This window comes from Cnephaeus nilssonii (genome assembly GCF_951640355.1).
Source record: "Cnephaeus nilssonii genome assembly, chromosome: 5".
Taxonomy (NCBI): domain Eukaryota; kingdom Metazoa; phylum Chordata; class Mammalia; order Chiroptera; family Vespertilionidae; genus Cnephaeus; species Cnephaeus nilssonii.
Window position 1 is genome coordinate 70,527,512 of NC_137076.1, and position 22,152 is coordinate 70,549,663.

The 22,152-nt window shown below is 38.2% G+C and overlaps 1 protein-coding gene across 3 annotated transcripts in view; it reads right to left on the reverse strand.

Annotated features, from left to right (window-relative positions):
* The window catches only part of BLTP1 (bridge-like lipid transfer protein family member 1), a 175,578-nt gene that overhangs the window by 70,236 nt on the left and 83,190 nt on the right, over positions 1 to 22,152 (reverse strand). For all 3 annotated transcript variants that reach the window (XM_079771203.1, XM_079771204.1, XM_079771202.1), the window contains exons 36-49: positions 19,614 to 19,811; positions 18,756 to 18,967; positions 16,737 to 16,888; positions 16,134 to 16,284; positions 15,815 to 15,967; positions 14,024 to 14,264; positions 12,078 to 12,220; positions 11,384 to 11,603; positions 10,774 to 10,932; positions 9,077 to 9,252; positions 8,118 to 8,293; positions 5,244 to 5,950; positions 4,311 to 4,556; positions 3,739 to 3,832 (exon numbers count right to left, since the gene is read on the reverse strand). In XM_079771203.1, coding sequence (XP_079627329.1) covers positions 3,739 to 3,832; positions 4,311 to 4,556; positions 5,244 to 5,950; positions 8,118 to 8,293; positions 9,077 to 9,252; positions 10,774 to 10,932; positions 11,384 to 11,603; positions 12,078 to 12,220; positions 14,024 to 14,264; positions 15,815 to 15,967; positions 16,134 to 16,284; positions 16,737 to 16,888; positions 18,756 to 18,967; positions 19,614 to 19,811 — 3,028 coding nt within the window. The remainder of the gene's footprint in view (positions 1 to 3,738; positions 3,833 to 4,310; positions 4,557 to 5,243; positions 5,951 to 8,117; positions 8,294 to 9,076; positions 9,253 to 10,773; positions 10,933 to 11,383; positions 11,604 to 12,077; positions 12,221 to 14,023; positions 14,265 to 15,814; positions 15,968 to 16,133; positions 16,285 to 16,736; positions 16,889 to 18,755; positions 18,968 to 19,613; positions 19,812 to 22,152) is intronic.

Consider the following 22,152-nt stretch of genomic DNA (forward strand, 5'->3'; position numbering starts at 1 on the left):
CTTCTAACATAAATGCTATCTTTCAAATGAGCAAAGGATTCTTGAAAAATAAACAGATTTAGCAAAGCACTCAGTGATGAAAGGAAAACAATAAATCCTCTTCAGCTACTGACTTACTAGTAGTTTTTTTTTCAATACCTATTAAGATGGCATTAATATGAAAGAGTGATTTCTAGAAAACAATAATTTCTCTAATTTAAAATTAGTGAATTTGTTCTTTTTTAGTACTTCTAATTGGCTGATAAAGAGATATAGATCACATTAATCTCAATAAAGGGCTGGTAATTGATATTATGTCTATGTCCTGTTATCAATATGCAATGAAACAAATCTCACCAAGTATGATAATCTTACCAGCATGGAACTTAAATTTATTCAGCATATTCAAATTTTACAGAACGTGCCCAAAGAAATAACCAATGCTAAGTAACACATTAATTTGTCACAGTGATAAGACTCATGTGATATTTTTAAATATAGCACTCAATAAGCTCACTACTACAAAATATCAGATATACATGAGTCAAGTCAAGGCACTCAAAATACAGAAGCACATATAGAAAAGTCATATATAAATCTGTCAACAGAGCAATAAACGCTCCTCATCTTAAAACAGGACCATAAGGTTGAGATGTATAGGTATTTTCAATTTTAGTTTTAATAATTATTTTTGCAATTAGTGAAAAATCTTTTGCAAAGTGAAACACTTTGGCTTCTACTGTCCCGTCAAACATTAACAAGGATATATGATAATATAAATTTTGACAGTAACACGTCTAAAAAGAGCACAAGCAACACACACCTGCAGTGCTACAATCTTTCCACAATAAAGCAAAAAGGTAGCTGTTACCTGTATGTTCGCTGAATACCAGTAATCTTTAATCTACAAAAGGGTGTATGTTAAAACTACAAAATCATAACTAACTACATACATTCACAGCCATGCAGGTAACATTATCCTTAAAACTATTCAGTGCTATGTTAATCACAAAGCCCATGAAAAAGAATAATATGACATACAGAAACTCTTGTTTGGCTGTGCTTGTAGGAGATGTAGGAAAATCCTCCAGTCTACAGATGAAGATTCAAGAGAAAGCAGGAAACAAAAAGGAAGCAGATAAGCATTCATGCATAAATCAGTTACAACATGACCGATCATCTGGAAAGCTTTCTTATTTCCCACTTTTACAATTTTCCTTCAAAGAACCTTTTAAACTACTTTTTTAGTTCTGTTTCCTTTTCTTTGAAATTGGAAATAAAAAGCCAAAGATTAAGTCCAGGAACACTTAGTACTAGAATCTAGCAGTGAGTAATAACTTTTATTTTTCAAATATAAAAGTTAAGGGATCTTCCCTATGGTGTCTGTGTGTTGTTTTTTTCCTAAAGGAAAAAAAATAAAAATAAAAATAAACTATCTAATACTTAGAAAGTCTGTTTGATAAATACACTTTTGCAAGTTGAGAGACTATTTATGCCCCTCTCTTAAAAGCTAATAGAAAATGGAGACAAGGGGTCCAATAGGACAGTAAATAAAACACATAGGACATGTAAAGAAATTTGTTTTACTTTCTGAAGAGGTTGGTGAGCATGGTACTTTAAATTTCGTCAACAGGAGATGTGGAGCCCGAGGTCTGTGAAGACTGTCTACAGAAGCAGCAAAGCGAGGTGCCAGAAGGCCGGGTTCAGGCCTCTCTTCCTTCTTACTGTATGATGTGAAGCATTTTAGGCAAACACTTTGATCTTTCTGAATCTTAATTTATTGTTCCCTAAATGGGGATAAAACCACCCTAGGTCACAGAATTGTGAAATAATCTCTGTGAGGCTCCACAGTAGGTGCTTCTTAAGATAATAGTTGTTACATGAGAGCCCCTCTCCCACAGTGAATGATCAGGAAAGATCTTGTCTCTCCCAACTACTGGATTTCCTGGTCTTTCGAAAGACTTAAAAAATACAAACTGGACCATTCAGGCAGCTAAAATAAAATATATTCTCTTTCATTCCAAGGTTTCAGATCCAAATTCTCCAGCAAGACTTACACATCTATTTCAGGAAATATTCCCCCCAGGTAGCTATCATATTATCCATGTTTAAAATGTTATTAATAGACCTGTAACTAGTCAATCTATGACTAATGTTTAATTTTTACAATGCTGAACCAAATCCCCTATTTAGTTAGTATTTAACATGATAGAGGCTTTCTAGGACCATTGTAGGACATATATAACTAGTTATAACCTTAAAAGCAAATTCTCAAAATCTGACCTAAGCACATTTTGTAATTTTAACATAAAACTGCTCATTGAAAGGAAATTAGGAATAAAGGTCTATAATCCCAAATTGTATGAACGAAGTAAGTGGTTTAATGTATTGATAATAGATGAGTAATCTGAATATCATGTGTACAGGTAATAATTCTAAACAGATCCAAGAATAGAACTTATAAGGAAAAGGACAAAGTCAAAAGAAAAGTGATATGGAATGTCATCCTATATAATAAAAGCCTAACATGCTAAGTGTCCAGTTGTCCAGTCATCCGTTCAACCAATCAAAGCATAATATGCTAATGATATGCTAAGGCTGCTCAACCACTTGCTATGACATGCACTGACCACCAGGGGGCAGAGAGTCAACCGGTCAACCAGTCGCTATGACGTGCACTGACCACCAGGGGGCAGATGCTCCAAACGGTAGGTTAGCTTGCTGCTGGGGTCTGGCTGATTGGGAATGAGCAAGACGGGCCAGACATGCCCTGGAGCTCTCCCGTGGTCCCTCCCTGGCTGGCCATCCTCTCCACATCCCTCCCCAGTCTGATCGTGGGTGGGTGGGTGGGAAGTAATCAACCAAAGACCATCCTATATAATAAAAGGATAATATGCAAATCGACTGAATGTGGAATGACTGGTGGCTATGACACACACTGACCACCAGGGGACAGACACTCAATGTAGGAGCTGCCACCTGGTGGTCAACGCACTCCCACAGGGGGAGCGCCACTCAGCCAGAAGCCCAGCTTACGACTGGCAAGCGTAGCCGCGTGCCTCTCCCACCTCCATGGCAACACTAAGGATGTCTGACTGACTGCTTAGGCCCGCTGCCCAGAGGGAGCGGGCCTAAGCCATCAGTTGGACATCCCCCAAGGGCTCATGAACTGCAAGAGGGCACAGGCTGGGCTGAGGGACCCCCCCCCCCGACCCACCCACCGAGTGCACAAATTTCGTGCACCGGGACTCTAGTAGTCACTATAAGAAGCTTACCCTATACTATTAGAAGGGTCTCCTAGGCATTACAATAAAACTGTTTAAATGCAAAAATGACAAAAGGAAGTTTTAAAACCAACATGAATATGGGTAATGATTGCTTAACATAAAACCAAGAGAGTCTATATCCTTTGACTATAATTTTGTTTTATTTAACTATTTGAATTGTGCCAGCTTTTGCATCTTATATGTTTAACCAAAATTTGCACTGTATCATTTTTCTTGATACATAATCTTACAATGTCCCAGGAGTCTCCTTTTAAAGAGGGGTGAAGGAGGTAGTAAAACTACTTTTAGAAAGGCAAAAACCACTTTTCTAAAACATTTCATTGTGTGATATTCTTAATGACAGAAATCATAATACCTGAAACATTAAGTATATAAGTTTCAAAATTCAGCAGGTGTGGGATTTATCCAATGAATTTTAAGTTTCCTATAAACTATAACAAACAAATTTAAGAATAAAAATCAATACACTTACTGTATATTTGGTGTGATCCCTTCAAGCAGCACAATATTAACCCCACCAATATGCGCAGTGGCACATGTCTCAGTCATCTTTTGATGTAAAACATCTTAAATGTGATGAAAAATAATTATATAATTATAATAATTACACTTCATATTAAATTTGCATTTTACTCGTAATACATTCAGTGACAAAAGACAATTTTAAAGTTACATAAAATTGAAACTATATTTTGAAACTACTTTTTAAAATTTCCTTGAAGTTTTATTTCTGTGTTCATGTATACGTATACGTATATTATATGCTAAATTGGAATAATGCTAAATATTCAGTTTAACATGCCAATCATGCAGTACAGAGCCTAAAAGGCATTAAATAGCCTAATGACATTTTAAATCTCAGAAGTAATACTTAGTGCACAACATTTGGAAATTTTTATAAAACAAAAATAGGAAAAAGAAACTACATAAACTATTTCTCTGATCTACCTGGAAGTTTGGTTTTCTAGAACAACTGCCAAGCAGGAATTGGGGAGATGGAGTCGGTTCTCAAAAAAGCATCAGCAGTATTGGAACGTGTCATACCTTTCATCTTCTCCTTCAGTGTGAAGCTGCCATGAATCCTCTTCAGCTCGGACTCCATCGTGAGTCCACCGATGTCCGCCTCCAGGTGTGTGCGGTTCACCATGCCGATCCCGAACACGATCAGGGTGACATGCTGGGGTTCCGCTGTCACCAAGCTGCGCTTCCTCTGCGTCTTTGTCACACTGTTATTGTCCTGTTCATTCTCAAACACCACTTTACAGGTTGGCTCTGTTGGGCTCCGAACGCCTTCATGAGTAAACAGAAACACACAAGTTTAGACATGAAAACTGCGGAATGAAAGGACACTCCAAACATTGCCTTATTTCTCTTTCCTTCCTTTTCCTGACCAGCTCTCCTCCTCCTTTTCCCTACCAAAATGACTTTTAAAGTATTTCCACATCTTCCCTTGGCCACACTACTGAAAGCAAACAGTCATTGACAGCAGGTGTGTGTGGCTCTACCAGAGCACCCTGCACAAGGTTAGAGAGGTGGGAAATGGGGCACAGGGTGTCTGACCACATGACTATTCTCTCCTGACCGCCAACTGCTGTGCATCTCAATTATCCACTTATCATATGAAGAAAACATCATGAGCTCTAGCCAGTTTGGCTCAGTGGATAGAGCGTCAGCCTGGGGATCAAAGAGTCCTGGGTTTGATTCTGGTCAGGGGCATGTACCTTGGTTGCAGGCTCCTCCCTGGCCCAGGCCCTGGTCCGGGCATGCACAGAAGGCAACCAATGGATGTATCTCTCTCACATCCATGTTTCTGTCTTTCCCTCCCTCTTCCACTCTCTCTAAAAGATCAATGGAGAAGTATTCTCGGGTGAGGATTAACAAAACAAAAAAAGAGAAAACATCATGAACCACCTGCTGCCCTTCTTAGTATGTTTGCAATTCCAAACAGCAATTTAAAAAATATGAAACATCAATTACCTGCTGGTCCAAATGCATCTGAAGATTTTTCCAGTATTCCTGTTGGATCAGAGATGAGAGAATAGAAGTTCAGCAGTTTGTACATATTCTGCCAGCACTCGGCAGAGGGCTCACTCTGCTCTGACACAGTAATGGAGTCAGAGTCATCCATGGGGATCGCCATGTGATCCACCACATCCTTGGAGCCTTTCCTAGACACTTTGGAAGTTCTTCTCTCAGATCTTCCCAATGAGTTTTTGTTTCGAGATTCCTTTTTGTTATTTTCAGGGTTGGTCCGTTTGTTCTTTGCATTATTTACTCTGGTGCCACCGTTAAGACTTCCTCTGGAACTGCGGCTGAAGTCAGAGGAGCGGAAATCCCGATGTTTTCTGGTCCTAAAGGTAGGTGTTGGTGAAGCTGATCCAGCTGTGTATCTGCTCAGTTTAATGTCAGTCTGAGTCGCTTTGATATCATCTATCATTGTACTGAACTGATGAATGAGACGAACCAAAGCCATGTCCACGTGCTGGCTTATAGACTGACAGGAAATGGTGAAGTTGCAGTGAAAGGTGTTGTAGTAACGCTTGTTAAGATCATGGAAAGAAAGAGCATTGGTGGAGTTCTGAGGGGTGCACACAGACTTTTCCATCATGACTGCACTGATGCTAAAGGTTTCCAACATTAATGCTGGTTTGAACTCAAGTGGAGGAAGATTCACATGGCCTTGCCTAAAAATGTGAAAATAAAATGACAAGGTTTTTATTTCCTCTTTTCTAGAACTGTACAATCTTTATTAATTTATTAGCAAAATAATACCCAAGATAATATATGTTTATGAGTCATTTAAATACTTTTCAGCATGAAATCAAGTAGTTTACTTTTTTCACTAAGCCAACTTTTTATAAGTTGACTAGTCAAAATTAGCCTTATGTTAATGATTTCAGTGAAGAGATAAAACAATTTTTCTTGCCAACAATGGTACACCGCACTGATGATTCCAATGTGAAGGGATGTGTTATCATAGTTTAAATAACACCAATTCCCCAACAACATGGTTCAAAATTTTAACCAAAATTTACTGTGAACAATTGCATAAAGCACAAACTTGCTGCTAGCTCTTCAGTCCACGAGACACTACATAAATAACAGACAGGCATCGTGACCAGTGACCAATCATATCACTTTGTCAAGTCTGTCAGTGATTGGTCAATGCACATTTGTTATGCATTCACACCCAGACAGGGAAGCATATAGTGTGTTGCCTCCTTGTGACATTAAAAAAATATAAGATAATGATAATCGAACAGGGAATTGGACAGCAAGGATGAAAATGCAGCAATAAAACAAAAAAATTATAAAGCTGGTAGTGAAATTCAGTTAAATGTAAATGGAGCTATAGAAGAAACAGCTGACCATGGAGATGTTGCCACTTCGCTATTCTAGAAACTAAATATGCAGCCAAAGGAGCACAGGGAAGTCACACTTATTGGCATGAAGAGGATACTGACTGCAACAAAAAGGATGAAGACAACCAGGAGGAAGTGATTCTGGCAAAAAACTACACAGTAAAAGGAACTGTGACGATGCTACATGACATTAAAATGCAAAGGATAAAATGTTGGAAACTGGTCAATACTTAGTTGAAGTAGGACATTTTGCCAAGGCACAGAAAAGGTGCTCATTCTTTATTGTGAGTCACATGACAAGAAGGCAAGAACTATTCAAACTACCCTTTGATGAGTTTTACAGAAAGAAATTTAATTTCAAAATATTTTCAATCACAATGTACTAAATATTAGTTTTACTATATTTTTCATTTTCTATATATTTATAATAAACAGTAAGAAAGACTAATTTTTTGACATTTTGTAAGATCAAGAAACAAAAGTAATCCTAATAATAATTAAAGTTTTTAGCTTAAACAGGCATTGCTTGGTATCACACAATGTGAAAAACAAGGACTTTCTTCTATTTAATAGAAGAGACTGCAACTGCGACATTCCTGTGTCATTAGAAAATCCTCGGATATTTAAACCTAAAACAAACTAAAAGAAGGCTTTATTTATCTACACAGAATTGTCATGAAATTTTTTAAAGGCAATTTTGTTAAATTATTTAAAATTTTAAGTAGAGTATTTCAAATGAAAAATATATTTCACTTAGCTCTATGTTAGGTACATGTGCATTTTACTTTTAATTTACCTTGCAAAAGCACAAACTGGATGAAACCAAGCATGTCACAAACAACCTCATGTCAGAAAGGCTAACTATGTCTATATTCTATTATTCCCATACACTTGGGCAAAATCTGCCCTAAGTAAAATTCAAGTTCTCAAAATATTAGACAAATCTTATTAGTAGGCATATTACAAACAGTGAAGAAACTGAAGAACCATCCATGACAATAAAGAATGATAGTAAAAGATGGTTCTTAACTCTCTCCACGCTACATTTGGCATTCCTGTGTCTTTGTTTCTGATGGCTAGACTCCGTATGACCTCTACTCTGTTCCTAATAGAAAATACCACCTGCGACAAGTCAACTCAGAAAGAAGACCAGGAATAAATTCTAAGTAAAATGTACAAAATTACAATCCATAAGATCATAAAAATTTAACTAGTGCAACAGTAAATAAATTCTAGGTGTCTACATCATCACATGTATGTGGCTCACTCTCATGGATGTGCAAACATGGTTCAAAAAGAGGCCTAAAAACAGGCCTCGTAACCTGTTAATGTGGCTACTATTTTGGTTAGTAGCCACATTAACAGGTCTTCTCATTAAGATATTAAAATTAATTTCTCATTGCCATGAGAATGAAGCAAAGTTAAAAACAAACAGGTGTTATTACCCTTGTACAAAATTTTACATGCAAACAACAATAACGCAAGACACCTTCTTGCCCTTTTGCTTTTTCTCTCCTTGGCTGTGTCTGAGTCCACGATATCTGCTCGGAGGCAGTCCAGTGTCCCTGAAAATGAAAGGTGCTCGCCAAAGTACATGCGGTAGCACAGTGGCATCGCATCCTGGGACTGAATCCCTGTGTGACTCAGAAGAGGCTTGAAAACAACCTAAAAGACATAACACATTCATATTAGTGCAATTTATATAATTCATCATTTACTGCAGTGTTTTTTCTTATCCTACCCCAGTTCATATGTGTAGTGTGAAACACAAAAAGGTCTTCTGTATAATTAGATAAGTATAATCTAATTATACTTAAAACCTGTTAATGTCTGTGGCCCACTCTCCCACTTGCCTCTGGTCACTTGAGGAACTAAAAAGATTTCAAAGATTTTGCTTTGTACTCTCCATATTTAAGCCATTAAATAAGACCTTCATAATATTTTTTCTTTATCTTATCAAAGCCACAGCCATCTAAGCCTCATTACCACTTGTGTGATCTGTTTCAGTAACTCATCTTTTCACCTTGTTTCTCTAATTCAATCCATTTAGCACATTGCTACCCATGTCTAGTTCTTGTCACATTATTCCTCTGCTCTAAAATCTTCAATGGCTCCCCACTGCTCATTCAAAAAAAGTCTTATCATAACACTGAACACAATAGGATATTAAATTTATCTTTCTAGTCATGATATTTAGCTAATCTGTATCTCCAAAAAACAATGTTATTATGAGATAAACAACTATGCCATTCTTCTGTTTAATGAATATCTATAGATGCTTAATTAACCCATGTCCTTTTTGAAAACTCCACCTTTTTTGCATGAAGGCTTTAGGTAGACAAGCACAGAACAAAGGTTTTCACTAAATTCCAAGGTGAATTAGAGATGGCTCCAGCTGCTCAGTGCTGCCTAAGAGGATTTTACAACTGGAGGAACAGGCTGGCTCACCTGGGCATCAGCCAGCTGAACCGCAGGAAAACCTTGGTTGGCTTCTTCTACACCTGCCACATCATCCTGACTCATACTGTGCTGAGAAGGAGTCCCATCCAGAGTGTTCTGGTCACTAGACAAGACAGTGTTGAAATCGGAGGCTGAGGGTATTGTGGGAAGATTAGGCGCAACACCTAAATGGGAAAAATGTTTGAGAATGAAATCTAAAGTATTGGAAAATAAAAGACATAAAGGGGCATGGCAAAGTAAACTTACAAAGCCTGTATAGAACAGTATTACCAGACCATTTAAATTAAAGAGAAAAAATAGCACTTTTAGGTTATTTACAGATGTGATTAATAAAAAGTGAAATTAAACTACATTTTTAGAAAATATCCGTTGCCCTCATACATGAAATCTTCATGACAGCCAGTCAGCCCAGAATATAGACTTCTGCATCTGGAAGAGCCTCTGCCATCCCCTCAGCTGGACACCCAGAAGCAAAGGTGCAGAAAGCAGCTGGGCCACAGAAAGCAGCGGCAGGAGGCGGACCATCATGTCTCGAGTAGCACATACAAACTTCCTCCCACTGACCTTCCCTGAGGTGGAACGACAATAATTGGCACTTCCTTTCCTCTTCCTCCCTTTCTTCTTTAACCCCCAGACAAAGGAAATGTTCCTCTCTGGCTCTCCTGAAACTTAAACTCTATGCAACAGGGAAACCAGCCCCAGCAAAGTGCTGACAGCCGGTCAAGCACATTCTTCCATCTTCTTCAGCCAAGGCTGACGCTGAGGACTAAGGTGCAGTTAGAATTCATCACCTGCTCACCACTTCATTCCAGGTTCAAAAATGGTCCACATACTAGCAAGAAAAAGGACTAAGTAGTCATGTGTCAACCACTTTTCATAATTTCGTATTTTCTGTCTGAATAGAATTTACTAGATATCCCAATAGCTGTTACACAGATTAATTTTAGCTGCCTTCTATAACTAGAATCAAAGGCTACCTCACATATTCTTTTAAAAAAAAATTTTTTACTAAAAAACAAACAAACATGCCTAGTAAATTTGAACACACACACACACACACACACACACACACACACAAATAGAAGAGGAGGGGTGACTCCACTTTTACTTCAGGAGATAGCCACCAATCCTTCCTTGTGAATTCCCTACTAGTCTTCTTGCTACTTATACATATTTTTTTTTAATTAATAAATTGCCCTGATTTGTTTCCCTCCTTGAGGGCAAGAACCTTACTTTATTCTTCTTAGTACTCCCTTAGATTTAATTAAATATTTAAGTAACCACAAAGAGCATAAGAATCCGAGTTATTATGTCCCAGAGAAATCTGGATAAACTGAAAACACTTTCTGTGTTGTAAGTATACGATGTTGTAATTATACACTGTATTTTTTTTATTTACCTCCTTTAGGTGTTTTGAAATTAAACCAGCCACATTAAATGGAAGTTTTAAATTCTTTAAATTATAGATGCTCTCGTGTTTGACTTTCCACAGAAACATTGAGTGACTGCTTATGACTCCCTCAGCTGCTGGATTATCAAAGGCAGTTCATAAATGGGTCAATTTCAACTAAAACAATACTTAAGCATTTGAGATTTTAAAAATCATTCTCTGAAAAATAGAATTTTGCAATAACTTTACAGGTGCCCCTTAGATGGTTAAGCAAAATAATGTGACAAGTCCATACCTGTCGGAAGACTGTTGTGTCCTGACTTTGTGACAGGAGATTCCTGCACCACGCTTCCTCGATTACCCACCGCATTGGACATCCAGTTATAGAAACTCACAGATGATGGCTCAGATAGCAAGGGATGTTCAGATAACATATCTGTAGCCATTGTATTTCCTGAAAATAAAGTTTTACTGAGTATAATATTACTTATGTACTAAGGAGGAGAAAATGTGATTTATGTAATTATTTTGCAAAGTCACATTAAAATACCTATATTTGCAGATGTTTTCAAATTCATAGTATGACATCTGTATTAAGATATTAAGGCACTAATAAATAACTTATTTATTATACCACGGAAAAATTCATTTTTGTCTAGTCTAGACAGCAACCCACATCACACCTTGGTTGACAGTAATGTCAAATGCTACAATTTAAAAATGCAAACTAAGGGCAAGAAGATACTAACCTGTTACAAAGAGAAGTTTCCCAAAATACCCTCAGAGATGAGTTGCAATATGAAAGATTAGTTATGCATCCAAAGTATATATCTAAAAATCTTAAAACTTTTTTTTTTAATTCTCCCACAGAAGTAAACTTGTAATTGTCAAAACCAAGGCCACACCTGTTCTCGTCAGGGAGTTACTTTTCACAGCTGCACTGCTCCTTTGAGGAGTGCCCTCCAGGAGGTTGTGCAAGCTCGGGAAGCTCCCAGTCAGGTAGCTGAGCAGGCTCTCCTTCCGTGGACTCTCCTTCACTGGCATCCCAACACGGCCCACATGCACCGGAGAATCCGTGGCGGTGTCTCCACTGGTGTAGCTCAGGGAGTGGTAGGGGTGGATGCCCTGCAGAGAAATCACACAGGCTCTTCCTTACACACACAAATGTGATGGCTGAGAACTACAACTGCTGTTACCCTTGCCATTACTGCTCGCTATGGTTCACACAATACCAAACAAAACAACAACATTGAAAACATAAAACAGCCTCATTCAAACTGTATATTGATCATGCACAATTATAAGATGATGAATATTCTCAATATTGTATTTTACTAAATATTCAATAAATTTAAATGAGAGCCCTAAGGCCTGGTAGTTAAAGTAGTCCTTATTCAATATTAATTACTATTGATGATATAATTTTCAAAGAAATGTGTACACTAAAAGTTACTAATCATGTTAATTTCAATATAAAAATACTATTTTTACTAAATTTAAATTTTTAGGGTGGATACCTAATAGTTGAATTTGAGATGGCAAAAGTTAGGCATTCTCTGCAAGTCTAACTAACACTAACTAAAAACAGTAATAATGAACCTTTATTTTTAACGCAGAGTCACTGTGGGTGTGAGTCTTGGAGAGTTTCCGCATTATCTCAGCACCAGTCACAGGCCCAGAGCCGCTGGGGGGAGGTCGGCTGGCTGTTCCTTCCAGCAGCATCGTGTGCTCGCTGACTGTGGCTGAAATCAGTGAAAAGAGTGAGTGGGCTGCAGATTGTCAGACACGTTCCTTGAGCATCAACTCCAGTGTTCCTGGTGGTGCACCTACACCCAGCCATAGATATTCCTTGACAAGTTAATTGTGTAATCTTCTGTAATATTCACTCTTTTTTAAATTTTTATTTTACTCTTCCAACCCCAATCTTCTCACTCAGTCTCAAAAAAGGAATAAACAGCTTCTATTCAATCTCACATATGCCACCAAAAGAGACCAAAAACCAGTTCAACTCAGCTCAAGAAAGCACAGAATTTTCACAGATTAATGCAGGCATTTGTAGATAATTAATTAGAAGGGATAGTTACTACACTATTCTTTCAACTTTTGTACAGACTTGAAATTTATCAAAATAAATAATAAATTCCAGCCTATTACTCATTAAACATTCATTCCATAAATATAATTTACAAATGTTTGAAAACCAAAAAGAAAAACTGGGTAAAGTATTATATATCAACTAGAGGCCCGGTGCACAAAATTTGTGCACGGTAGGGTCCCTAGACCTGGCCGGCAATCAGGGCTGATCGGGGCCTTCCAGCTGCTGGCCAGGGCCTTCCTTCTCCGGCTGCTGGCTGCCAGCCAGGGCCTTCCTTTGTTCTGCACCACCCCCTAGTGGTCAGCACACATCATAGAGAATGATTGAACTCCCGGTCTCCCTATCTATCTCCCCAGGGGACAATTTGCATATTAGCCTTTTATATATATAGATATTCTGACAAAGCTCTAATTTTAAGACTGCTTTCTTTGCCCATGGTACTTTTAATATTTTTTCAAATTATCATAAATTACAGTGAATAATACATTTCATGATAATAAAAATTAAACTTTGAAAAAGCATTAAAGTATATATAGGGTGGGGCAAAAGTCGGTTTACAGTTGTTATGTGAAACATGGAGTTTATGCCTGCATTATTAATTTTCAATATAAACAGCTATGACTCCTCTGTGTGCCCCACCTGTACACACTGTGAAACACAGGGGTACTGCCTATGTTCTGGCACAGCCATCAGGCTGTCAGAATCTGAGGCTGAGCACAGGCCTCCAAACATGACATAAACTCAGGTCTAAACAGGCACTGAGTAAAATTCAAAGGCTCCTTTAAAGGCACAGGACAAGTAGAGAGGCGTGACATCTCTAGTGGGAAAGTTTACTATTATAAAATGTATGATGCCAGATCACTTTGAGAAGACCATCTTTCTCATTGCAATGTACACATTTACTGTAATTACCATGGTATTATGTGTTGCTGAGGATTTTGAGATCATATTTAGAAGACTATGCTTTCTAATTAAGCAGTGACCCAGAGGTTGATTAATTGCTATCATTCCACAGTTATTTATCAATCATTGTAATTTATTTTTACCTTATTCAGTGAGTACCTCAATATCAAACATAACTTTATTCTTTAAATATAAAAAATAATAATAAAATAAAGGCACAGGGCAAGATGATAAAGAGATAGATATAATTTTTAAATAGAGGTTAATGTGTTTAACTCAAAATATTCTAGTTATACAAAGATGTCTGTTGTTTAGACTGGATAGGTTAGGAGAAGAAGTCTACTATATTTCACAAAATTAAACTTGAGAATCAAATCTGAATAAGATTCCAACATTATTACCATTTATTTGGACTAATAGAAACCATACTTATATAATTAAACCATGACAAATTGAAATATCAAATTTGGGACACAGATTCTTAAAATTATCACGTGTACTAGGTTACCAAGTGCATAATAACTAGCTAAAATATTTACAAAATTACCTGCATCAAATTCAAATTCTGCTCCATCAGCACTGGTATCACTTTGAAGACCACCTCCATTGTCCAGCCCAAAGCCATCTTCATGTTCATGGTCCACAGCTGCTTGGGGCTTTAAGGGCTGAGCTGGCCGATGTAAGTTGACTCCTTTAAAGGTTGGTGTCACCACAATGAACTTCATCCACTGCCTTGCCAGGGCAACTAACCCTTTCTTTAAGGTTACCAAGGCAGGAAGTCCATCACCCTGTAACAACAATGATGTGGTTAGAAGTCACCTTACTATAAAAATAACAGTTACCATTTAAGTGCTTTGCATACATTTATTCATTTAACTCTCATAACCCACACTGGGAAATGAGGAAACTAGAATTTATATGTTAAGTAATTTGTCCAAGGTTACACAAAAAAGTCAGTGTTTCAAGCTGACAACAGAACTCAATCTCTAAACACAAGGCTGCTTCTCCTGTCATGAAGAGCACAGCAGCTCCAGGGAAATAAGACTAAATGCAGGTACAAGACTGCGGTTCTTCTGAAGAAGCATTCAATCCACTTTATCTTTTTGCCAGTTGAAAAATCAAATATATTTTGAACAACCTGAAATATTCATTAAGCAAAAAGGGAATGAAATTATTCCCTTCCGAGATGATTTTTAGCATTAAAAATAATAAATTACTATAGGTAAATGCTGAATGTAGCTGGCTTTGTAACTGCTTTGAAAGTTAAATGTATTATTAACAATGATAAAATTTAGAATGCAGTATATATGATTTCACCTGATTATGACTGTAAGAAAGAAAACTTGGCTCTTTTTCCTATTACAGCCTTAGCCTGAGGAGAAAATATCCAACTCCTCTCCATCCCCTCTCCTACGATTCCCTGTTAGAAGAACCTCGTTTACTTTCTGCACCGGCCCTTTCATTCTCAAGCTCAAGTGGTCCTTCCTCTTAATGGAAAGCATACTTGGGTAGAGTGCCCATGGAAATGCAGTCATTCTCTCTGTTCCCGTCTCTGCCTACGGCACCATGGGTAGGTTAGCCTCACATTGGGGACCTCCCAGTCCTCAACTCTCAGGTGGCAGTAGAAACCAGAAACTCTACCAGCCTTAGGCCAAGTACCTTTTTTATATCCATGACTTACTGAAGATTCTGGCAGTGGAGGTAAATAGGAGCTTGACTGGCCATTACCAATATGGATACACTGACCACTAATTTGGCTACAGATTCTCATGTATTCTCTATTGACCAGAGCTTGGCGAGGAGAAGGAAGCTCCTCCAGTTCTATACCCCTAGTTATGTGTCACCTTCTGAAGTGCTTTTCAAGGGGCAGAGATAGTCTATTTTGTACAATTACATAATCTCCACCCATCACAAATGAGTCCTTATTTTATTAAACATTGCTATGAAATTTGACTCTAGTGATTACTCTCTTACTTGCAACTCACTATACTTTGGCTTCCAAACATTCTTTCCTGGCTCTCCTTTCCCTCCTCAGCACTGTGTACCTCCATCCACCCTCCCCACCCCTTTAATATTGGTATTCTTCTGGGATCCATCCTCTACCAGGTTCTTACTCAACCCTCCATCCCTAAAAGTCTCATCCACGTCAACAGCTTATAACACCTTCATGCTGTCAACTCCCAAATCATTCATCTGAGCCTGCTGTTGTCTATTAGCCTGTATTTCTAACCATATTTCTCCTCTGGACTTCCCATATGCATCTCAAACCCTGCATGTCAATGGTTCCTCAACAGAACAGAGGCTACTTCAGAGCTAACACATGGTTTCCGTCACTCACCATTGTAGCGTCATCGATGATGGAGTAATTTGCCTGGTGCAGGTAGTGGTGGAGTATATTACACAGTAAACAAGAAGGGTTTTCTTGGAGAAAGCGGGCTAGTTTTGTAAGTCTGTTGTATTTACTTCTTAGGGGAAAATGCATACTTTTATTCTGAAACAAAGCAAAAATAACAGACTTACAATGATGTATTAAAGACAGTACAAATGAAAGACACCCAGTCACTAAGTACTCACAAGTCAGATGTTTCCCAACAATGATAAATGGTCAGGATTGTTTTCAATAAATTCTGTATCTCCATGTATTGTTGAAGACTTACCTCTAGCGCTTCAGTCATGATGCATCCCATCACAGCACAGAGTCTCAGTGTTCCCTCTGTTTCCAATTTGTTCAAGGACGACTTGAGCTGGTCAACGGGAACGAGCCACGCACCCACCGCAGGGGTCGCAGTGCTTAAGAGGTTTAGCTGCCTTCAGATTTATTTTAGAAAATTATAAAAACAAGCATCAAGATTTGTATTTCAAATGATCTTCCATATCTACTGTTCTTAGCAGCTATTTTATTTAGGCAAATTACTTTTCCTTTTGACCACCAGATAAATTATGAAGATATAACTTCATAATTCATGATATTCAAAGAACAGAAAATAGAAAAGAAAAAATATTGAAAAGATTAGAGGTGAAAAAAATAAGTTAATGGCAGGGTAACATGTGAAAGTAAAACTAAGCCCAAGAAAAGAAAAATGGTCAAATAAGCTGACAATAAGGTCAACAGAGTCTGAGGTAGGAAAGATGGGGAAGAGGTGGCAGCCCTCATATTAGATATATCCAAAAAGGAATTCAAAACATGCATGAAACAGAACTGCATGCCATTTAAATAAACAAACACCAAGAGACAGTAGTACACTTTTCAGACTTTTTACCTAGAAAATGCATGGGTGGGAGACCTCACGTTGGTGGGAGCTGCGAAACTAAACCAAATCTCCTGGATGGTCAGCTTCATGCTGCAGGAATCGGGGGGTGGCGGCATAAGAGGCACATCTTTCTTCAAATCATCGGATTCAACTCCTTCATCCTATATAATAGAACACCCAAAACTTTTGTTTAGGGGCACTAAGTTATTTTTTCCAGATGAGGAAAGTGAGAGAAAGAGGTAACTTGCCAGAAGCCACACAACTTTTGAGCAGAGTGGGTGGTAGAATTAAGGTCTTCTGCTTCCTACTGCAATCAATTTCCTTTTCCATTTAACAGAATATTTCAAACTTCCAAATAAAGAGCCATAATAAATACTATTGTAACACACTTTCAAATAAATAACACTCTACAAAAAATTCTTATGTTATCTTATATGCTATTATCTAAAGCTATATTGAGAAATAGAAATATCTTTTAAATATGTAATCACCACCCTGCAGGATGTAGGCAGGTAAGAAGCATGATATTAAAGAACAAACAAAGAAGTCTCCTGCCTTTTATATCTACTTCAAGTCTCTGATTCACTTTTAGATATCATTGTCAAGATAAAGAAAAGACTGGCATTTTCTTGCGGGGTGATTAAGGAATGAAGAATACACACAAAATGCCTTTGAGTCCTAAGTGTTACAGAACAATGTGAACTATAGGCCCCAGTGATTTTAAAGTCAGCAGGCACTACATATAAGTCCACACTCCCTTATTTGCAATTCTAAAATCCATGACATTCTGAAATAAGCCAGTCAAAGAAAGGTAAGTACCACATGATCTCACTCATATGTGTAATCTAATGAACCAAATAAACTGATGATCAAAAATAGACCCAGAGACATAGAATCTTGAACAGACTGTTGAACCTCACAGGGAAGCCAGGGGAAGGTAGGTGGGAAAGGATCAACCAATGAACTTGTATGCATATATGCATAACCCGTGGACACAGACAATGGGGTGGTGAGGGTCTGGAGGAGGAAGATATGGGAGAGGGTTGGAAGAGGTTAATGGGGGGAAAAGGAGGACCTATGTAATACTTTCAACAATAAAGATTAAAAAAAATAAAATCTAATATTTTTCTGTAAATGTGGCATCAAAACCTGATCTGAACTGATAAGAAGCTATTTACCCCACATCTGGTATTTTTATTAAAATTGCTGGCTGCAGAAATATTTAAGTATTTCAATTAAAAATTAAAATCTCACAAAGATCTCTTTTATTCTCACCTCAGATTCCATTGGGAGTCTATGTAACATATAGTACACACACATTACCAAGTTCTTATTGTGTGATAGACACTGAGTTAAGCCTTTCCTATGTACTGTCTCCTCAAATCTTCACTTTAGAAGAGCAATGTCCTTACAATACTCCTTTACAGATGAAGAAACTCGGGGGAGGGAAAATAATTTGCCCCAGGTCACAATCAGTGACTCAACTCTTTAGTAATCTAGAATTTTAAATATTTTCATTATTGCTGTTCCTGTATTCATCACTATGAAACTCTACCCTAATAAAAATAATAAATGAGTGACATTTGAAGGTATTCTTCAGGACCCTAACTGAAATTGGCAGATATTGACAAAAATGTTAAGAACTTACATGAAATACTACCAGTAACAAAACTATTTAAAAAATGATTCTGCTAAAATCATTCAAACAACATAAAAACAAAGCCTGCTTTTTTGAAATTCTATTAATTCATTAATTCAGCAGATGTTTTAAGTGCCTAATATGAACACAGTATTATGCTAGGGACTATGATAGGCATAAACATATATAGGCAATGGTGCCTACAAAAATTATACTCTAGTAGAAGTGTAATCATCAAAATGCCTTGACTTAAGCAAAATTCAAACTACAAAAAGACAAGCAAATATATTTCAGAAGTTAATTTTGAGTTGGCACATCATTTTCTATGTTATGTTTCCAAAGCATTATTAATAAAAACCTGCTCATGTTTCCAAAGCATTATTACCAACCTGCTCATCGGAAACAGAATTTCCATTTAAGTCTGAAGAAGGGCTTGTTCGGTCACAAGGAAGATTATCATCAGAGATGTCGGTGTTATAGCCACTGCCGGTCGGAGAATCGGAAGAATTATTGGATGTCAGCACTCCACCCCCTTCTGTGACACTAGCTTTGCCCATCGTTCCAAAAGCATTATACAAAACAGCACCGGACTGTCTTCCTCCTATACAAATATGAGAATGTATTTATTAAAACACTATCTCAGTGATGTACTCTATCGTATCCATAAAGATAAAAATTAAAATCTCACAAAGATCTCTTTTATTCTCACCAAAACTTGCCCTTATCTATAAAAGTGATACAAGATTAGATTATCAGGCAAGCAATTGTAGGCATATACAACTACTATTATATAGGACTAAATCTAAAAGTCTTATACACAAGTCAGCCTTCATATTTTAATATATTACTCAATAATGTATAAATGAAAACACACATAATTGTAAGTCAGACTCTGTCCCACTGAATAAAGGATTTGAAATATTTTCATCCTAAATGGCAAAGCTCTGCTACTCAAAGTTCCAGTTTCCAAAGACACAAGCTTTCAAAAGCTGGGTGGCTTTGACTTGAGCCAAGATTGCTCTGCTCAGACACTGAGGTTTTACATGTTTAGATACTCTGCTAGTTTTGGATCACACAATGGAGGAATTGGGATGGGGCATCCACCCCTGGTAAATAATCCCAGCTACCACACTTTCAGCTTGAATATGCTGATTCAGGTTATCGAAAGTCATGAGTCTAAAACATTTCAGCAACGTGGGGCCAATTTGTCCCCACTTAAGCAGAATTATTTTTTTTTAAAAACCCACCTTTTATGGTTAAATTTTCAAGTCCACATTCAAACATTATCCAACCCCATTTTTCTTGGCTGGGACCCATTCGAGTTATATCTGGAATAGCTTGCTGGTCAGTCTCATCCACAAAAGTAAACTCATCCAGCTCTTCCAGAGTAAATAAAACTTTGGACTTCTCAAAAGGAATCGCAGTGATGGCACAGGTGCCGATATCTATTACCAAAAAAGAACAAAACCACCACTTTTAAAGATAGAGGTTTTATATATTTTTAAAACAAACAATGTAAACATTTGGCACAGTGGTTACATTCAAAAGATATCTTAGTCAAAAAGAAAAGTAAACAAATGAACCAATCAACTCAAAAATAATGCTGCCTAACTTCGTACTGCTTACAAATTGCCAGAATCACATTGAAGTAAGGGGAGGAAAGATGATTCTAGAATTAACAAATAATTGCCCAAAGGCAGAATGGATTCATTTCTGAAAGATTACATTGTACTCTAAAAATATAAAGCTAAAAAGCTTCTGCATAATTCAGCTTCATAATAAACTATTTTTACATACTTTCTCATCATTTTATTAAAAAATTATTTTAATTATCCAGCTTTAGAAAAAACATTATTTTCTAATACAATAACAACATTTACTAAAAAATGGCTTTATGCTAACATATTCTATATAACTACAATTCATCACAGTCATTGCAATATTTCACTGCTTACAATATGCAATAGAGAAATGAACATCCCAAGTTCCTGGCATTTTTTTCTTACTTCTTACCTTACTTTTTAAAATTTCTCTGATTATAGTTAACTAGAGGCCCGGTGCACGAAATTCGTGCACGGAGGGGGGGTTCTCCCTCAGCCCAGCCTGTACCCTCTCCAATATGGGACCCCTCGAGGGATGTCCGACTGCCCGTTTAGGCCTGGGATCGGGCCTAAACGGGCAGTCGGACATCCCTCTCACAATCCAGGACTGCTGGCTCCCAACTGCTTGCCTGCCTGCCTTCCTGATTGCCCCGAACCGCTTCTGCCTGCCAGCCTGATCACCCCCTAACCACTCCGCTGCCAGCCTTTTTGCCCCCAACTTCCCTCCTCTGCCGGCCTGGTCACCCCTAACTGCCCTCTCCTGCAGGGTTGATCACCTCCAACTGCCCTCACTTGCAGGCCTGGTCCTTCTCAACTGCCCTCCCTTGCAGGCTGGGTGCCTCCCAACTGCCCTCTCCTGCTGGCCATCTTGTGGTGGCCATCTTGTGTCCACATGAGGGCAGGATCTTTGACCACATGGGGGCAGCTATATTGTGTGTTGCAGTGATGATCAATCTGCATATTATTCTTTTATTAGATAGGATAGAGGGCTGGTACAGGGGTGGGGGCCAGCTGGTTTGCCCTGAAGGGCGTCCCGGATCAGGTGGGGTTTCCCTTGGGGTGTGGGGCGGCCTGAGCCAGGGGTCTGTGGTGGTTTGCAGGCCGGCCACGCCCCCTGGTAACCCAAGCTGAGGCCCTGGTATCTGGAATTTATTTTCCTTCTACAATTGAAACTTTGTAGCCTGGAGCGGAGCCAAGCCTGGGGCTCCCTCCGAGGCCGGTAGCCATTTGTGTTGGGGTTATAATTGAAACTTTGTTGCCTTAAGCGGGTGAGCCCAGCCAGGGTGTGCGGAAAGCTTTGCTTCCCCTGTTGCCGGCAGCAACCCTGGCCTGCTCTCTCAAGCTCCATTCTGCCGCCATTTGTTTGAATTTGTTTACCTTCTATAATTGAAACTTTGTAGCTTGAGTGGAGGCTTAGGCCTGCAATGGCTATGGAAAGCTTGGCTTCCTCTGTTACCTAGGAAACCTTGCTCTCTGTGGCTGTAGCCATCTTGGTTTGGGTTAATTTACATACTTGCTCTGATTGGATGGTGGGCGTGGCTTGTGGGTGTGTCGGAGGTATGGTCAATTTGCATATTTGTCTATTATTAGATAGGATGAATACAGAAAAACGTAACAAAAAATATTTTAAAAAATACACTGGTAAATTTATCATCCAGAGATGACTGGCTTATTACATTTGGAGTAAGTTTCCTTCTAGCTATTTAGAGATCATTTTACAAATCCTGCTTTGTTCCCAATTTTCATGTAACAGTAACCATGATAATTTCCTCAAGTCATTAAAAATTACTATTGTTAAAATTATCGTTTCAATAGCTATAAAATATTCTATCATGAAAATACTATATTTTACATTTATATTTTATCTGTCTTATGGGACTAATTTTAGAGAGGAACAGTTAGGGGGTGGGAGGGGGAGAAGAATGTTATGTGTTAAATTTTTTGAATTACAATGCAGAGGGTTGTACAGCAGCCAAAATGCATCAGACCTCCAGTGCAATAGCCTCTGCTGAGTTAGCCCGGTGGAAAGATGCACAAACCAGACAAGAGTTTTACCAGATCCAGTAATGATGTGGGGAAGAGGTTGTGTTTTGTCTCTTTTCAGAAGGACCAGCACAGCCAATTTGGGTGCCAGAGCATTACTTGCGTCACCACAATGGACCCAGAGAAGCTCCTTGTCCCTTGG